The 19,080-nt window shown below is 60.8% G+C and overlaps 1 protein-coding gene across 1 annotated transcript in view; it reads left to right on the forward strand.

The window, feature by feature from the left end:
* Positions 1-19,080, forward strand: part of QSOX2 (quiescin sulfhydryl oxidase 2) — a 29,463-nt gene that overhangs the window by 5,888 nt on the left and 4,495 nt on the right. The window contains exons 2-11 of the mRNA XM_059072886.2: positions 6,108-6,208; positions 7,780-7,828; positions 8,431-8,536; positions 8,672-8,762; positions 10,006-10,151; positions 11,384-11,518; positions 11,726-11,855; positions 14,433-14,555; positions 15,208-15,358; positions 18,880-19,068. Coding sequence (XP_058928869.1) covers positions 6,108-6,208; positions 7,780-7,828; positions 8,431-8,536; positions 8,672-8,762; positions 10,006-10,151; positions 11,384-11,518; positions 11,726-11,855; positions 14,433-14,555; positions 15,208-15,358; positions 18,880-19,068 — 1,221 coding nt within the window. The remainder of the gene's footprint in view (positions 1-6,107; positions 6,209-7,779; positions 7,829-8,430; positions 8,537-8,671; positions 8,763-10,005; positions 10,152-11,383; positions 11,519-11,725; positions 11,856-14,432; positions 14,556-15,207; positions 15,359-18,879; positions 19,069-19,080) is intronic.

Consider the following 19,080-nt stretch of genomic DNA (forward strand, 5'->3'; position numbering starts at 1 on the left):
GGTGGAGGGGTAGGTCCTAGGAAGGGGAGCCGGGTGGTGGGAGCAGCGCGGGGCTGGCCCGCCACGTGGGGGGGGCGGCAGGGAGGCACGCCCAAGGGTCCAGCTCCAAAAGCGGCCAGGGGAGCCGTGCTCTCCCTCCTCCTGGCCAGCAGGGAGGAGGAGCAGCTTTCAGCCGGGGCCACACGACCTGCTTCCTCTGGAGGATCCCTGGCTGCTCCCTGGAGGACTGAGTGCTGCGGCGGAAGGGAGGTGCCCCACCCACGCCAGCTCGCTCCGTGAGGGGCTGACGGGCTTGCGGGGCTGGGTTGTGGAGGGTAGTAGCGCTTGTCCTCCAGAGCGTTCGTTCAGGTGTTTGGGAGGTAGCGTCCAGTTTGCGAACGGGAGGAAGAGTGGCCTTCCAGGTGGCGTGCGCGCTGGGGTAGATGGGGTTTGGCCCAGACTTGCCAAGTGAAACAGCCGGCAGCCCGGGGCTCTGTAGCGTCACTGTCGCGTTCGTTTCCAGGGCACAGCTGCCGTTCCTGCCCTTGGCCAGGCCCTGCCCAGTCGGGCTAGTTTTCTTCCACATCCTGCTGTTGAGACACATTTAAAACTTGGACAGAAGGGTGGGACTCGTGTCCCCTCGGCGTCGTGTGGCCTCATCCCCAGGTCCCCCAAGGACTAAGTCCAGGGGGTGTGCCTGTGTTTGACCTTTACTTAATGACTGTTAGTTCAGGGCTCAAACTCAGGCTACAGTGAACTCACAGACCTGATCGGGCAGAGATGCAAATCGCTTCTGTCCAGTGGGAAAGGGAACCCTGCTGGCGTTGGCCAGCTCTGTCTCAGCTGGGCCGCTGCTGGTGGCCATGGGCTTGGTCCTCTCTCACCCCGAACGGGTCCTTCAGTAACCAGGTCAAGGGCATGTGTGACACCTCTTCCCTCTGCAACGTATGAGTCATGCTCTTAGCTTTTTGAAAATTACACCCGGATACTGACTTAGGATGGATTCGGTGTAGGGAACCCTCATGCTAGTAAGTTTACCAAGCATTTCGTCTGTTAGAGATGTCCAGGGAAAGACTAGGCCAGCGTGAGATTTTCTTAAACAGCCCACAAAGCACTTCAGCGGGGTCGCGCTGCTCCTGAGGCACCATTGCTTTCTCAGGTAACACCTCAACTTTTCAGTGTTATGCTGGGAAGAAGCAATTGGTTAAAAACCTGGGGAAAACCAAGGGTTTTTTTTCTTTCTTTTCTTTTCTTTTTCATTTTGAAGCCACTGGCAGTTGTACCCTATTTTGAAGGGCTGGGTCCCCGGGACACTTGAAGGTGCTTTGGAGGCTGAAAAACCTGAGTAGGAAGGTGTCATCTAGGGTCTCTGTTTTACAGCTGGGGTGACACAGGCACAGAGAGGCTCCCAAGTTTCCCAGCTCCTCGAAACCTGGGGGCAGAGAGCGGGTGTGGGCTGGATGCTCTGCCTCCGGCCGGGTGTCCTTACGCTGTCTGGCACTGCCTGCTGCACTAGGGTGGGACACAGTGAGGCTGGAGGACCTTTGGGGTCCATTCAGGGTGGTGGCCCGGTGCCAGCTTGAAGGGATGGTGGGTGCACACTGACTGCCTCCCAGGGTGCTGGTGCGTGCGGGCGCCCACCCCCAGCAGAGCCTGTCTCCCCACCCGAGCATCCCCCGTGTCAGGCCAAAAAGAATTTTCCACCCTTTCCCTGGGAAGGTACGAGTTGACGCTGAGCTGGACGAGCGTGACCTGCCAGTTGCGGGCGGGCTGCCCTGCCTGGAGACTCAGTAGAAGAGCACGCTTGGGCCTTCCCTGGCGGTGCAGCGGTTAGGACTCTGCGCTTCCACTGCAGAGGGCGCGGGTTCGGTCCCTGGTCGGGGAACTCGGATCCCACACGCCGCGTACAAAGAAAAGTGAGTTCAAGGTCAGTGTGCCGTGAATGTAACAGGAGGTGGGGGGGTTCCCTGCCTGGCGGTCTCCTCTGCCTTCCCGGCTACTGCCCAAAGGTCCAGCCCGGCACAGCTCCAGGGCAGAACGCCAGGTCCCCCTTGGTCATCCTGTGGGAGCTTGGAGCTGCTTCCTCACCGCTCAAGTAGGGAGGCAGACAGTCGCCTCCCAGGCTCGGCTGTGAGGCTTACCCAGGGTCACAAGGAGCGGGGGTGCCTTGAGCGCTTTGAGTCCTGAGCCGGACTGAGGAGGTGACAGCGGCCGTCGCGGCACAGATGCACCGTGCGGGTCGGCCTGGCCGGCCGTGGCGCTGTGGGTGGAGTGCCAGGCCCCTCCGCTCTGTCCGTGCGTTCAGGCCCGTGACGTGGCTGCGTCCTGTGGTCGAGGTGGGGCGCCACGCTCGCGAATGGGTTCCTGCCCTCTAGGGTGGCCCACGTCTAGCGAAGAGAAGGTGTGAGGTGTGCTGGGACTACAAGGATTGTGTGTACGTTTAAGGAGGGGCCACGTTGTGCAGAGGCTTTTAAAAGAAGTTGTCAGAGGAGACTGCTGCTCATTCCACACGTGACCGTCTGAGGGTTTGGGGGGCGGGCGTTAGGGCGGCAGCATCGGGGGGCTCTGAGTTGGAAGTGGGGCACGTCTTTGTCTGGAGGCAGCAGGACCAAGCGGGGAGAAGATCCTGGTGGGACCCGCCGCTTCCGTGGAGGGCGGGCCGGGCGCCTGGGGTGCTGTGTCTTCTCTGCCTGCCTGGATGGCGGGCCGCGGGGCTCTGGAGCCGCCGAGCCGACTGGACCTCGGGCGGAGCTCCAGGCCCCTCCTGCGTAACAGCCAGCTGCCCGCCGGGCAGACCCCACAGCGCGTAACCTGTGAACTTGCTCCACTTGGGAAGAGAGGCTGGCAGGGCTTCTCTTGCCCTGGTGACCGCTCCTGGGCAGGGCCAGGGATGGCCTCTGTGAGGAGGCGACGTGTGTGACGCGGAGGAAGAACGTGGCCTGCCGCTCAGAGGACGGTGTCCGCCCGAGGACTGTGTCCTGTGGGCTGAGAGCCGGGCACGTCGTGGTGGGGCCGGTGTCCCCGCGCTGGCCGGGCAGAGTCTCGGGCTGGGGTGGGCGCCAGGCCCCGATCCAGCTCTGCGGGCCGAGCAGCCCGTGGAGCCCGCGGTTCTCGTTTGCAGTCGCGGAGCTGGCAAAGCGGGGCCGTGCGTGAAGCCAGCGCCGTGTTAGAGTTGGGAGGGCCGGCACCCGGGCCTGCGGCCGCGCGGCCACCGTGCTGGGTGCTGTTTGTGGCCTCCTGCGCCGGGAATCCTGGGCGGTGCAAGCTGAGGAACGGGACACGCGGCCTGCGGTGCACAGACGCGTAACACGCGGCCCTCGCAGGTACCCTGAGGTTCCCAAGTTTTCTACAGGTATTTTTATAAGTAACACGTACTTATTAAGAAAAATCTGAAAAACAAAAAAGTGGGCCCGAGTCCCACCGTGAAAACTGCACCCTCGTGAACGGCTTTTTCTGTCCGGGGCTGGCTCTGTTGTGTGCATAATGTCAGCTCTTGAAGCAGTTTTCCGTTTTCTTTCTCTCTGGGTCCTAGAGCACTTTTTTTGAAGATGGAGTGAAAGTGTGCCATGGAGATTCTCAGTAAGCCCTGAAGCCCTGTGTCTGTGCGCCGGGGAGGAGGTAGCAGGAGCGCGGTGGCAAGTACGCCCACAGCTTGGCCGCCGGGCGGAGGCGGCCCTGGGAGCCCAGCAACCTAGCAGCCGTGCATCCTGTCCTGCGTCTGGGCCTCTGCCGCACTAAGTGGATGAGAGTATTAACTGTTCTTCCTTAGGTCCTCGTAATTGGAGACTCCAGAAAGATGTGACCTGTGATTCAGGAGGGCTCTGTGATTTTTGTTTTCCATCCATTTAAATGGCCTCGAGATGAACCGGTTTCACTGAGGCCACATTAAGTGGAACACTATTCGGTCATTGATTGTGAAAGCAGAACTTTGGTTTTGTTTTTTGTTTTTACTTGATTCTTTGCATTATATTAACGTCGGCAAATATTTTGTATAATTAAAGAGGAAAAAGGCATGTTTGGTTTTTTTAAGTTTTTTTTAAAATGTGGACCATTTTTGAAGTCTTTATTGAATTTGTTACAATATTGCTTCTATTCTGTGTTTTGGTTTTTTGACCCTGAGCCATGTGGGATCTTAGCTCCCTGACCAGGGATCGAACCTGCACCCCCTGCATTCATTGGAAGGCGAAATCTTGACCACTGGACTGCCAGGGAAGTCCCAAAGGCATGTATTTTTAAGCAAAAGTGGTATATGAGGTGGAAAAAAAAGTAATGATTGAATTGCTAGTATGTAGAAGCTGTCGTGTTTGTATAATACTTAGTGATGGGCAGTATTTTCTCTCTCCTTCCAGGCACGCTTTTTCTTTTTTGGGGGGGGCGGGGGCCTCTCACTGCTGTGGCCTCTCCCGTTGCGGAGCACAGGCTCCAGACGCACAGGCCCAGCCAGCGGCCATGGCTCACGGGCTCAGCCGCTCCGCGGCACGTGGGATCTTCCTGGACCGGGGCACGAACCCGCGTCCCCTGCATCGACAGGTGGACTCTCAACCACTGCGCCACCAGGGAAGCCCAGGCATGCTTTTAATACAACCTCTGAAGTCTCAGCTCTTAGCAACACTCAGAGAAAACCCGTTTGGCGTGATTTATAACCAAATGACTAGTTTAGATGGGTGGTGTCTGTCGGAACTCACCAGCGCCTCAGGGATGGACCGTTGTCAGTTCCCACTCAGAAGTCACATGGTGCAGAAGGCAGCTAGTGGGACTCGTCCTGTCCCTGGCCCGTCCCCCCTGGCCGGTTCCCTGCTCCTCTGTGTGTCTGCAGCGGCCGCCAGCTCATCCTGCGTCCCCTGCAGCCCACCCCCTGTAGGCGAGGAGCCAGGAAACGTTTGGGGGAATCTTACCGTCCCAGAGGAAGGGAGCAAATCTTTAAAGGGAAAACACCGGAGGCTGTTGGGGAGACCGCTCCTTGGAAGCTGGTGACCAAAGGGACGAGCTCCGCCCTTACCGATGGGTGGGCCGCGCCTCGGGGTCTCCAGGGCACAGCTTCATCTGTACAGACTGCCCCCGCCCGCCGTCTGGCGGGCAGCCCTCGGGAATTAAAGTGTTGGGCGAGGGGGTGGGGCGGTGTCAGTAAGAAGGAAGGCAGCCAAAGGTCACCCATCTCCTGTTGGAAGAATGCCACACCACCTGGGAACTGTTCTCCCCCAAAGCTGAGACCTAGGTCTGCATTTACAGAAAACCCCGGGGGCAGGGGGCAGTCACAAAACCCAGATGGTGGGAGACGGCGGGTGTAGAAGACAGGCCTTGTTTGGACGCGATGTAAACAACGTAAGCAAAAATGGGACAATTAGGAAGACTGGACTCCCGGCCAGATGTTTGTTGCTGTTGAAGCATGTTGGTCTGAGTTGGTGTGGTGCCGGGAGGACGCTTGTGCTGGGAAAGAAGCTCTTCCCTTCCGGAGACGCGTGGTCGGTTGTGTTGAGACGACTGGCTGGCGGAGGCCCGCTTGGCACCGTTGGGAAGGGGCTCAGGGTTTGAGTGAAGCAAGACTCAACGGTGAACGGGTTAAGTGTTGATATTAAAGGTAGGAAAAACGATATTTGAAACTGCTCCTTTTCTACTCCCAAGAGTGGCAGCAGAGTCTGAGGGTGTAGGAAGGGCCTCGGGGAAAGAGTGCGGAACCATTGCCTTGGCGTCTGCACACAGCTAGCCGCGCCTCTGGCCTGCAAGACCGGCGGCCAGATGCTGCCGGCCTTTGCTCTCGTTCGAGTGAGTACACGGGAACGTCCCGGCTCAACGTCCTGGGCCACGCGCGTCCAGTTAAACTGTAAATGCTGGCTCCGTGTCCCTGATGGAGGGCCGGCCACGGGCTGACGGCAGCCCTCTGTTCCCGGCGCTCTCACCCGTCTCGGGGTCCTTTAATTAGGAGGCCGAGGAGGCTGCAGGGCGATTTGCAGGTTCGGCAAACAGCGCTTTGCCGAGTTGCCGTCGGCGATGAGGGTCCCGTCCTCTTTCCCAGCTCAGCTCGGGACCGTCCCGAGCGTGGACGGGCTTGCGGGATGGCCCGCGAGGCTGCGGGCCTGGGTGGACCGTGGGGACGGGGCCACACTGACGGCCTCACTTCTGCTTTTCAGACTGGGCCGCTGCCATCCGGGTCGCCGCCCTGGACTGTGCAGAAGAGAAGAACCACGAGGTGTGCCGCGCCTACGAGATCCACTTCTACCCCACCTTCCGGGTGAGTACCTCCTCCCTCCTCGTGGCGGCAGCTTTAAGTTGAAGCCCACCGCCTACGTAACTCCTGCATTTTCAGCATTTGGGGCGTCTTGAAAGGTAGGGGGGATTCTGTCTGCAGAGGATCCCCTCTCGTTCCACCCCGTTGGGTTTCCCGTGTCGCGGTGGGACTGTACCCGCGGCCCCTGCTCACGCCCAGCGAGGGGACGGGGTGAGGCCTGCAGGTGGGGAAATGGCCGGGAGCTGCCCTGAGAGCCAGTCTGAGGCCTCCAGCCGTCGACATGCGGCGATGGGTCTGGGTGCCGGCGTGTGCCCGGCCCGCCCGGCCGTGTGCCTGGCACGGCTGTCCCTCAGACAGGCCTGTCCCCGTCTCTCCCACTAGGGGGCGGACTGGGAGCTGCGAAGCTGACCCGGGTCTGTGTGTGCACGTGTGCGGTCGCTCGCCTGCACCCGAGCGCATCACGATGGCTTTACATCTCAGGAAAAAAGCTGGGCTTTTGGAAGTGACCTCTGAGAAGCTTGGAGACCCCCCTGCCTCTCAGCCCTCACATCCCGCGCTCTCTGTGGTGCAGCATCAGATGCTTCTCCCCTAAGTGTTGGCCTGGTGACAGCCGTGCATCCGTCCCCGGCTGGGCCACGCCCACTGGTCGGCCTGGTGCCCCAGCCCCCCCAGAGTCACCCTCCCCTTGAGCCCCGTGTCGAAGCGTGTTCCTCTTTTGTTTTCCTGTCTTATTTTGTTTCAGCTTTACACACAGGGCTCTGCGTGCTGTGTGTGAGCTTCGGGCCCCCTCTTTTTCCTAACAGGATGTTGCTAGACTCACCCGCACACCGGGTGGGGCTGGGGCCCGCCGGCAGCACGGTTTACCGCCGCGGGCCTGAGCCGCCGTGGGCACCCACGTGTGTGTCCTGTGCTGCCTGGCGCCACCTGGAGTGCGGTGCTGGGCCTTCCCTGCTGGCGGGTGACGGGGGGTGATCACCAGGCCACGGGCGGCCCTGTCTGTTGGGGTCACTCGCCCGTTTTCCTCTCCCCCGTGTGCGCTTTCCGGACTGATTTACAGGCGTCCTGTGTCTTCCTGACACTCGCCCTCCTTCAGCTCTGCGTGTCCGGCGCTGTCAGCACCCAGCCCATCGGTTTCCACTGACTTTACTGTGTCTTTAAGCAAAGAAGGTTTTTAATTGTGATGTAAAATCCTTCTGTTCTGCTCAAAGACACTTGATAGGGTGCCTGCCCTCGTCCCCAGGAGTTCCTGTGTCGTTGAGCGGACGCACCGTGAGCACCTGGCGCCAGGAGCCTTTAGGGGGCGCGCCGTCTGCCACAGTTCCAGCCCTGTTGGGGCAGAAAGTGTAAACAGCAGGGTTCCGGTTGGTACTGAGCAGCCACTCGTGAATCTGCAGGGAAACACTGTCGCCCGCAGAAACACATAGAAATGTGGTTCGCCGTCAGTCAACGTAAAGTTTCTGGGAAAAGGGACTGAGGCTCTCAAAGATGATGGTCGTTCCGTTGCTTACAGGTGAAGCGTTTACGCAGGCGCCAGGCAAGGCTGTTTCTTATTTGTTCTATGTTTTTCTTCTTAGTATTTTAAAGCATTTGCAAAGGACTTTACAACTGGAGAAGATTTTAAAGGTAAGGACCCAGGTGTTCTGTTCTACCGTCCTAGATTCCTTCCCTCTTAGATCTATTCAAGTGAGACTAGAGCACGCCCTGGTAGGGTCTGCCCCTCAGCCCTGCCTTGGCACGTTTACATCGGCACCATCGCCCCTTTCTTTCCTGTAAGGGTTCAAACGGTCCTGGTTTCGGCGAGAATTCTTTCTTCTCTGCTCTGCCTTCCTTGGCAAATGTGGTGAAATTTATTTTCTTATGTAAACTTTTCTGGAAAAAAGAAAAGTTTGAGAAGTGCACACATCACAAGGGCACTCCGATGAATTTTTGTCAGTGAGCGCCCCCAGCTCCCTCCGGGAGCCCACAGTGAGGGCAGTCTGCCTGCCTCTGAACTTGGTATAGACGGACACGACACGTGTCTCCACGCCACGTGCGTGTGTGCGTGCGTGCGTGCGTGGGGGGGGCGCCCCCCTGTGTCCCTGGAGCTCACCGATTCCCACGCTGGTTGCTGAGAGGCCTCCCGGCATGTGAATCCACGGCCACGTGCGCTCGCACCATCGGGGCCCTGGGGTGGGGCGGGCGCTGGGCAGACAGACGCGGCCGTGACGGTGGGTGCTGCCCTGCAGGGCCGGACAGGGAGCCGCAGACGGTGAGGCACGCGATGATCGACTTCCTGCAGAGCCACACGGACGAGGGCAGGCCTCCCGGGTGCCCGTCTTTGAACGCCATTCGGTGCGTAGCGCTGTAAAAAAGGTGGCACGCTGCAAGCTGAATTTAATTTTGTAAAGTAGAGACTTGCGTTAAGTGACGTGGGCTCTGGTCTACGATGGCCTTGAAAGCACTAAAAGCCTCTTTTCCTCTTAAAAGGCCCAGGGACGTTCTTTCTCTCATTGACAACAGCGGCGGCCGTTACGTGGCTGTCTTATTTGAAAGCAACAGCTCCTACGTTGGACGTGAGGTACTGTCTGCGCCTCTTCCAGTGTCGGGTCTGTGGCCAGATTCCCGTGTGACAGTAGCTACGTCCGCCTGATCCGCTGTAGTCTCGGAATTGGCGTTCGTGTTTTTCAGCAGACGCACTGGTTACAGAGAAGACTGCTGGGGCGAGGGTCTGCCTCCAGGGGCAGAGGAAGCAGCTCCCGCGTGCAGCCTGGTCCTCTGGGTGGGGGGCCTGGTCCGCCGGGGGGCCAGGAGGGACTCACTGGTAGATCTGGCCCTCGGGACGCGCGTGTTCCCTGAGGGCGTTCTCTCTTTCCTAGGCGTTACGATCGAGATTTTTTCTTTGCTGTATTCTGAACTCCCAACTTTTTTGCCAAATCCCAGATTCCATAAAACAGTGTTTCTCTCGTGAATCTTTGCTTTATTATCCCCTCACACGTGTGGGTCTGAAGCCCTTGCCTTTGGCAAAGTCTCAGTAAAATCCAGGTGCCAGGAGCCGGGCTGGAGGACAGGGATTCTTTACCCCGAGGTCTCCTAGGGGTGAGAGAAGACACCTCACTCCGGAACTTAGCCCCGGGTGCCGTATTTCTCCCTCTCTGCTGGCCTCCCGACTGTTCCTCTGAGATCGGGGCTCTGGGAAGGAAGTGTGGTGGTCCCAGTGGGGCTTCGGCTGCCGGGCGGGTGCCCGGTTCCCGCTCTCAGCGAGGCCCCTGGTTGGGACACGGCTCTGTCGCTCCTGAGAGAGAGGTGGTTCTGCACCCGACTGTCCGGGTGGCACGCCCGGGGCTTGCTGTTCGTCTTACACATTCTTCTGGCTCCTGAGATGCCACCGGGGGTCCCCCGCCACTGCCCCCCACCACTGCTCCTTCAGCCTCAGCAGCCCTGGACCGGGCAGCTCTGGAGGGAGGAACGGCCGACCGGGGGCGCTCTCAGCCTCCCAGCGCAGGCCCCGAGGGCGGGGGGGAAGCTGGAGGCCGGGGCACGGCCCCAGCTCCGTGGGGCTGACCGTCCCCGTCGGACGGCCGTGGGCCTCGGAGGGTGCGTGAGGAGCACAGCACAGGCCCCTCTGGCCGTCTGCTCGGCGAGGAGGCTGTAGTTCCTGCCGTGCGACAGTCGGGGGCCTGAAGGTGCCCCAGAACAGGGGTGTCGGTGGTCTGGCTTAGCGGGGATGAGCTGCGATGCTGTGCGAAGCTGTGTTTGTGGGTTCCATTTCCGGAGGACCCTGCCGCCCTCGGCAAGGGTGACCGTGCTTTCTTGTCGCCCAGGTGATCTTAGACCTGCTTCCCTACGAGAACGTCGAGGTGAAGAGGGCGCTGGGCTGGGACAGAGCCTTCCTGCAGAAGCTCGGCGTTCCTTCCGTCCCCTCGTGTTACTTGATTTACCCAAACGGGTCCCACGGATTGGTTACCGTGTAAGTAGAGTCTGGCTTCAGGGATGTTTGTGGCGCCACCGACACCGCCAGCCCCCGGGCACTCGCTGGTGGTGCGGGGTGGCGGGGGAGACCGGCCGCAGGCCCCGCACGGGCGCTCACCTTGCTGACGGCAGCAGCAGCGTCAGCAAAATGCCGCTTGCCTCTGCGCTGGGCGCCCACACACCTGTAAGATACGCTCGGCTGAAGAGGAAGCAGGTTGAGTCGAGGCTGGGAGAGCGTCACAGGTGGGGAGGTGAGCTGCCTGCCTGGCCCCCCAGCCTCAGGCCGGAGGCCCCAGGCCAGTCTCGCCCGCATCCCAGCAGCTCGTGGCGAGGCACCGCGGGTGGGCACGGCGGCGAGAAGGCGGGCGCTTTCCTCCCTCGGGGCTCCCGTCTCAGCCTCTGGGAAGTTTAGCTGGGGCACCGAGGGCGCCGCCCCCAGGAGCCTCAAGCACGCCGTAGTTCCTTGGGTGTATTTTCTATTCTTTAAAAAAAATGGAATTCAGGGTAAGCCAGGAGGTCTTACCTGGGGCGCCCGGCCCTACAGCAGGCCTTCCTTGAACAAACTGCCATCCTGTTTCGGAGAAAAAAGCTCGTTTTACATTCAAAGCATCATCTGTACAACCTCAACATAAAATGACGTGGATATTTTTACCGATAACTGCTGTGTTCTCCTTGGGGAATGAAAATAAGCTCTGGGCCCTTTGGGGGACCCCTGAGCTACCTGGGGAGGGCACAGTAACGGCCTTCCCAGCCGTCCGCTCCCCGCCAGCGGAGGGGCCGCTCCTCAGTGCTCAGGAGCCACCGGGCTGTGAGGAGGGGCCGGGCGCTCCTTCCCCCTCCCCGCCCAACTCCGGATGCCCCGCGCGGAGCTGGCATCCTGTGGGCAGAGGATGTCGAAACCACAGTTTGGATAAAGCTGATCTTGGCAGACGCTCAAACCAGCGTAGCACTACGATTCATTTCTGTTCGGTGGGGATGTTATGTTCTCAGGTGGGGGGCCAGCTCCCCGAGGCCCGGGCTTTGCCACCATCCCGCCCCGCCCAAGATACCTGCAGGAGATGCCCAGAGAATGGCGGGGCTGGGTGGTGCACGTCACCCCGGAGCTACGGAGGGAAGGCTGCTCTGAGCCTGGGGCCACAAGACGCCTGGGGCCACAAGACGCCTGCGGCCGGGGGCCAGGCCTCTGAAGCCCGCCTCTGAGTCCGCGCCCTGCCCTCCCCTTTCTCGCAGCGCAAAGCCTCTCCGATCGTTTTTCTCCTCTTACTTGAAGTCATTGCCGGATGTGAGGAAGAAATCGCTCTCATTGCCTGAAAAACCAAGCGAAGGAGGCAACTCTGAAGCCGTGGTTTGGAGGGAATTTGACAGGTGAGTGAGGCCGCCGGGAGTGTGCGGCTGGGGGTCCGGGGGTCAAGGCAGGACGGCTCGTTCAGAAGCCCGCCCGCCGCCTGCCGGCGTTCGGGGGTTCTCCGCGTTGTCTCCCCGGGGTGGCGTCCCTCTGGGGTAGGAGCCAGCACGCGGGAATCGACGTGAAGAGAGAGGCGCCCACACCGACCCTGTAGCCTTTCCTCCCAGGTCGAAGCTGTACACGGCTGACCTGGAATCGGGGCTGCACCACCTCCTGAGGGTGGAGCTGGCCGCCCGCAGGTCCCTGGCCGGGGCCGAGCTGAAGACGCTCAAGGACTTCGTCACCGTTCTGGCCAAGGTGTGTGGACGTCTGGCCTGGGCCGGGGGCCACGGGCCAGCCTGGGCTTGACCACGCGACCTTGCCCGTCCTCCACTCACCCAGACGCCTGCTGTGTGCTGGGGGCCTGCGGGGTGCAGAGCTCCTGGCCGAGTGGAGGCGCCGGCGCACTCGGCGGCGGGGGGGGGGGGGACGACCGCATAGGGCCGCGCCCCGGGGTCTGAGGCCCTGCCGGCTGGGGCGCCCGGGGAAGGCCTGAGGACCGCCAGGGTGAGCGGGGGCGAGTGGGAACGGGCGGGAGGCCTGGCTGGGGAGCTGGGATTAGAGGCGGGAGCGGCGGGCCTCCGCAGGGAGACGCCTGCGGCCTGCGGTGTTGTGTCGGCTGGGCCCTGGGGCTGGGGCACGTGCTGGCTGCCGTGTCAGCTCACGTTTAGAGGGGAGCAGCTGTCGGGGTTACATTCCTGCCAAGAACTCTTAGCTTCAAAGCTGGAAGTCCAGGCTTGTGGGTTTTGTTTTGTTTTGTTTTTTTGCGGTACGCGGGCCTCTCTCTGCTGTGGCCTCTCCCGTCGCGGAGCACAGGCTCCGGACGCGCAGGCTCAGCGGCCACGGCTCACGGGCCCAGCCGCCCCGCAGCACGTGGGATCCTCCCGGACCGGGGCACGAACCCGCGTCCCCTGCATCAGCAGGTGGACTCCCCAACCATTGCGCCACCAGGGAAGCCCAGGCTGCGGTACTTTTCTGGGCCCAGAGCCCCTGCGCGGGGGGCAGAGGTTGGAGCCGTCGGTCACCCCTCTTCCCCGGGGCTGTGCCTGGGCCCCTGTTCTGTTGGCCCAGCAGCCCTGGCCGTGGCCCCTCTGTTCTCTGACCTCTGAGATAGCCCAGGCCCTAGACAGGCCCCGCCTGCCTTGGTCACCTTGGTTCACCTTTGGTCTTGCACTGGCTGCCCCCCCCCCACCTCCAGAGGCCACCCTTCATAACACCTATTGTCATCTAAGAGATAAGAAAGCTTAATTCTGAAAGGGTTCCCTTGCCGTGTGTGCGGACCCTGACGGGGTGCTTCGCAGCCAACGCTTGGGCTGGTCAGAGTTTCCTCACGTTGTAAGAGCTTTGAAGAAACACAGGAGGTAGAATTTACGCTTAAGGGAATAAGGAGTCACCTGATTTGTTTCAAATGACTAAATGGAAACTGTGTAGACAGTTCTTCTCGCGCTGCGCCCCTCCTGCTGTCCTCGTTCCTCAAGAATGTCCCGCCTCCCCGTCCACGTCGAGACAACGTCCCGCCTCCCCGTCCACGTCGAGACAACGTCCCGCCTCCCCGTCCACGTCGGGACAACGTCCCGCCTCCCCGTCCACGTCGGGACAACGTCCCGCCTCCCCGTCCACGTCGGGACAACGTCCCGCCTCCCCGTCCACGTCGGGACAACGTCCCGCCTCCCCGTCCACGTCGGGACAACGTCCCGCCTCCCCGTCCACGTCGAGACAACGTCCCGCCTCCCCGTCCACGTCGGGACAACGTCCCGCCTCCCCGTCCACGTCGGGACGACGTCCCGCCTCCCCGTCCACGTCGGGACGACGTCCCGCCTCCCCGTCCACGTCGGGACGACGTCCCGCCTGCCCGTCCACGTCGGGACAGGGGTCCTGCTCCACGCGGGCCTCGCGTTCTTTGTCCTCCTTCCAGTCTAGTGTCACACGGGAGGGCTCCACACGTGGGCGGAGCTGTGAGTCAGATCAGCATAAGTTATTCTGAATAACGTTTCTACCCTTTACTTAAACTTTAAATGCTGGTCAGTTGGTAATGGTGCTCTGTAACCAATGTTGGAAAAACCCAGATTTTGCAGAGTTGAAGATGCGATGTTTCTGCTCCGGCCATTTCTGCAGCTGAGGCAGCTACGTCGGTCTCAGCACCGTTGTTAGTAAGGTCTCGGCCCAGGTTTCTAAGAGCTCTTTCAGCCTTGAATTTGCACATTTCATTGGCAGCATCTACTCGAAGTTCCTCACAGAAGGACTGCAGGACCGCTGGGACCCTTGCACTCGAGGCTTCCCGGGCCGCCAGCGTGGCCCGAGTGTCGACGTGTAGTTAGCCAGGGACGGCATTGTTTGCGTGGAAGCCTCAGGGTGTGCATACCTTTTCCAAATAGTCTGACAGTCGGGGATGGCAGAGGGGGGGCGAGGCGGTGTAAGGACAGCGGGCGGGGTTAGCACGAATCAGCGTGAGGAGCATGGAGCGAGTAGGCAGTGATTTCAGAAAGGCCAACAAGCCCTTGACAGTGTGGTCAGTAAGGCCCCCGGCGGCCGTGTGGCCCGCTGTCGTGAAGTGGCCGCCGGCGTGAGGATGGGCTGCTGTGTCCCGGGGGCCGGGCGGCGGTGGAGCTGCAGGAACAGGACCCAGTGCGGGTTCCCCTCGTCTGTGTTCTGGGGAAACTCCTTCCTCCAGAGGCCCCCACCCCTGTTCTCCGTCGGAGCCTGGGTGGACTGGAGACACTTCCTCCATCCAGCTGGTGGGTCCAGGGCGGGGCAGGCCTGGTCTCCGCCCCTGGGAGGCCACGCCGTGGGGGGCGCTTCCCGATGGGTCCCTGAGTGTGGTCTCTTCCTGCTCAGCTGCTCCCCGGGCGGCCGCCAGTCAGGAAGCTGCTGGAGACGCTGCAGGAGTGGCTGGCCAGCCTGCCCCTGGACAGGATCCCCTACGACGCCGTCCTCGACCTGGTCAACAACAAGATGCGGGTGAGGCAGCCCCCTCGACGAGCTTGGGGGACCCCGCACCCGCCCTCGGCCAGTGCTCCACCGGCCTCCCTCCCCGGTTCTGCCGCCTGGTTTCCACAGCAGCCTCCAACTGCCCTCTGCCTGGGTCTGGGACAGACGGCTGCCCGAGACCGTGGGGTTTTGTCAGGCAGTGTAGCATTAGGGCTTGTTTTCTGTTTTAATTTTTAGTGAACTCATCTAGGTTTCACACTTTAAAAAGTAGTGAATAAAGGCGATGGGTCGAGCTGCCGTGCAGGCCGGGTGTGCAGCCGGGTCTTGGGGCTGTGTCTGTGGCCACACCCTGTAACCACCGCCCGATCAAGACTGACCACGTTCACCAACTTTTTTTTTTTTTGGCTGTGTTGGGTCTTCATTGCAGCGCGTGGCTTTCTGCAGTCACAGCTACTGGTCTCTAGACGCGCGGGCTTCAGTAGTCGTGGCTCACGGACTCGAGAGCGCAGGCTCAGTAGTTGTGGCGCACGGGCTTAGTTGCTCTGCGGCACGTGGGATCTTCTGTGTCCCCTGCTTTGGCAGGCGGATTCCTAACCACTGCGCCACCAGGGAAGTCCACCACCAACTATTTTTAATTTTAACAATTCAATTATCTCGTTTTTTTTCTACCCGCCCCGCCCAGATTTCTGGAATATTCCTTACTAACCACATAAAGTGGGTTGGATGTCAAGGAAGCCAACCAGAGCTGAGGGGCTACACGTGTTCTTTGTGGAAATTGTTCCACACTTTGACTGTTGGAGCTGGGACCCATCCAAACGCGCTGCACGGCACAGGTGAGCTGTCCCCACCTGGGCCACCCGACCCGGGGGCTGCGCTGCTGCCTGCCGGGGCCGCCCCAAGCTCACGCAGAGGCTAACGTGCCTTCAGGGTGCCCGGGGTCCAGCCTAAGGAGGGTGGAGGTGAGCGTCTTTTCTGGGGGTCTGGTCAGCCCTGTGCCGGCTCGGGGTGCTGGCGCCTGAGTCCCCACCCTCTCCCCTCACAGCCAGTGCCTGGCTGGCCCTTGGGGACGTGCGTCACGGGCCGGGTGAGGGAGCGCTGGCCAGGAACGCCTCTCGGTGTCAGCGCCTCTTTCTTTGCTTTAGAGAGCACGAGAGCAAATGAAACACATTTGGAGAAGCGTACGGTTACCCGTTGTTTCTAACAAGGCACCGGGAGCAGCGCACACCCCGCGTGTCACGGCGTCTGTGGGGCAGGCGCTCAGGCGTGGCCTGACCAGGCTCTCCGGCTTCAGGTCTCCCAGAACCTGGGCGCGGAGCGCTGGCCCAGGACGGGGGGCAGAGACACCCTCCCCGCGCTTGCGCCCCACATGGGGGGCTAGCCTTCCTCGCCGTGTGGCCCCCCCACAGGCAGCCGGCTTCATCGGGGCCCTCGGTGGTGTTGAGTCTGTCATATCTGCCGTGTGTGTTCGTTAGAAGTGAGCCACTGGGCCCACGAGGGGAGGCGATGACACAGACGTGGCTGCGGGAGGTGGGACCACGTTTGTATCTCACTCAAAGCGCTAAAAAACATGTTGGATTTTTGGATCCTCTCCCGACTGTGTTGTGTGTATGCCTCTCAGTTTAAGCAGGCCCCTGACAGCCATGGGACTATCTGCTTTTAGTTCTTTATTTTATTAATTAATTTATTTATTTATTTATTGGCCACATCGGGTCTTCGTTGCTGCGCACAGGCTTTTTCTAGTTGCGGCGAGCGGGGGCTACTCTTTGTTGCAGTGTGTGAGCTTCTCATTGCGGTGGCTTCTCTGGTTGCAGAGCACGGGCTCTAGGCGTGTGGGCTTCAGTAGTGTGGCTCGTGGGCTCTAGAGCGCAGGCTCAGTAGTTGTGGTGCACAGGCTTAGTTGCTCCACGGCACGTGGGATCTTCCCGGACCAGGGCTCGAACCCGTGTCCCCTGCATCGGCAGGCGGATTCTTAACCACTGCGCCACCAGGGAAGTCCTAGTTTTGTTTTTTTAATCATTCGGGTTCACTGACGTCTGTATTAAGTCAAAGTGAAGTTTTGGGACCCACACTGTCCAATATTCTTTCCAGTAAAATTGTAAAATTCTTTCAGAGTTACCTTTTGCTGTGTAACAAACGACCCCCAGACGCCGGGGCTTAAAACCACCTCCAGGCTTTTGCTCATGGTTCTGGGGCTTGCCTCTTTGGACGGCTCACCTGTGGCCTCGCTCAGGTGGCGGCAGCTGACCGGTCTAGACTCAGGAGGTCGGGCTCCCAGGCAGCACCAGCTCCCCACGGGGCATCGCCACATCCGGGAGGGGCCTTGGGGTCTGGGCGTCACTTCCGCCACAGCCTGTTGCTCAGACAGGTCTCACGCAGCCCAGGTTCACGGTGGGGAGGTAGAGGCCGCCTGTTGGGGAGACGCAGCAGAGAGGGGCGTGTGGCGCCTTCAGACATCTCTCCACCCCCGGCCCTGCTCCAGGTGACGCTGCATTGCTACTCCTCCGGGGTCTAGTGGGAGAGGTGGGCTTTCAGTGGAAAATTCTCCTAAGAATCACACAGAAGAACACGCAGGGTGTGTTCAGGAGAAAGCTCGGGAGCCCAACAGCAAGTGAGATCAGAGCCTCCGCACTGCCTTAGCGGGACGCCGGCCGCAGCGTTGGAGCCCACGTCCAAGACACGAGCCTCGGTTGTGGGGAAAGTTCTGCTGAGAACAGGGAGACGCGTTGAAGGAGGTGGGGACAGCAGGGAGGAGGTCATCGCCGGGCGCTCTATAAAATCCTGCACAGCCGATGCCGGCAGAGTGAGGGCAGCAGGGTGACAGAGATCTTGCGCGTTCTTTCTCTTCGTCGCGGAAATTGAAGCGACATCCGAGGAGTCTGTCTTCCGCCGAAAGAATTGGGTCAGACTGAGACCCGGATTATGTCTTGGAAGGTTTTTCCTCTCCTTATCGCGTGCTTAAACCCCATCGACTAAAAAGCCTGCCGCGGCCTCTAATCCGCCACAGGTAGGGTTCATGGTTCTTGTCCACTTTAAAGATTAGGGCGGCCCGAGCGTGCAGTGGTTGGGTGGGGGACACGGGAAGGAGGATTACCCCGCCGGGCGCGGCAGATGTCAGCCAAAGGCCCGCGGTCGCGAGAGCAGCACCCGGCCGGCCGTGAGGCCTCGGCGCGTGCACGTGGCCTCGGCCGGGTGCCCCTCGGCTGCCCTGGGAAACACTGGGAGCCGGGGGCAGGTGCCGAGGTGCGGCTTCGGGCCTTCTCTGAGTGACACGGGCAGGACCTCCGAGGCTGGCGGCCCGCGAGGCCTCTCCGGGCGGGTCCGAGCGTCAGGACCGCACCGGCCGCAGAGAGAGATCGCTCGTGAGGGCCTGCTGTTAAGATGGATTCAGTCTCCAAAACCATGTCTTTTTTTTTTCCAGTTATTTTGCTGGATTTCTTTTAATGCTGACATTTAATCCGTCTTAATCTCACGGCCTCTTATTCGTACGCCCGAGATCCCCCGCATTAGCTGTCTGGACAGGACTCTGGTCCAGCCCTGTGCTGCTGCCCCTCTGCCGTCCTCGGGTCCTCCTTTCAGCGCACCGCGGGCCGCGCTGTCCTGCCCTTGGGGGACTGCTCTCTTCAGACGCCAGGCCCCTCACTCCCGGGGCCTTTACTCGGCACCCACTGTCCTCCTCTTACACCCGGCGGTGAGAACCGTCTGTGTGGCTGGTAGATGCTGGAGGGTCTCCTCACCCGGAGAGGCTCGGCCTCTTTGAAAGAGTGCAGACCGTCACCAGCCTGCCACCCTGTCGCTCCCAGAGGGAGCCCCAGCAGCTGACCAGCCGTGACCGTCGCTGCCCCTTTCGTGGAGGATCCGCCACAGGGCGGGCCTGGCAGCAAACCCGGAGGCTCTTCCTAAGGCCTGGTTCATATATTCGGGCTTGTGTTTCACAAGGATTTCAAAGCAAAACAGCTGCAAATTTTGAATGAGTGGCTGCCACGGCCCCGGCACAATCCTCTGGGGTTGCTTGCAGGGCAGGAAAAGTGGCACACGGGACTCAGGCGTGGGGCTGGGGGCCCCTGGCAGACCTAACAGCGCCAGGCCTCCGGCTCGTTCTCCTGAGGGCCAGCGCGCGTCCCGGAGCGGCGCCGGCAGCTGGACACAGGCGGCCGTCTGCTCTTGGCGGGCGCGCGTCGGGCGCAGTGTCGAGGCAGCAAGCGGCCATCTTGCGGTCGCGGTGGGCGTCTGGGAAGGAGCTGGTTTCTTCCCGCGGCCCGTGTCAGGCACCCAGCTCGTCCCCGGCTCCCCCGGTGCCACCCGAGGCCCTGCGGTTCTAGTGGAAATAGTCCGACACGCTTCGGTCCCTGTGCAGGTTTTGAAGACGACCCCCAGGCAGTGCTGCAGACCATCAGGAGGTACGTTCACATCTTCTTTGGGTGCAAGGAATGTGGTGAGCATTTTGAGGAAATGGCTAAAGAATCGATGGATTCTGTGAAAACCCCGGACCAGGCAATTCTCTGGCTTTGGAAGAAGCATAACGTGGTCAACAGCCGCTTGGCAGGTAAGCAGAAGC

The sequence above is a fragment of the Kogia breviceps genome, chromosome 8 (genome assembly GCF_026419965.1).
Source record: "Kogia breviceps isolate mKogBre1 chromosome 8, mKogBre1 haplotype 1, whole genome shotgun sequence".
Classification (NCBI taxonomy): Eukaryota; Metazoa; Chordata; class Mammalia; order Artiodactyla; family Physeteridae; genus Kogia; species Kogia breviceps.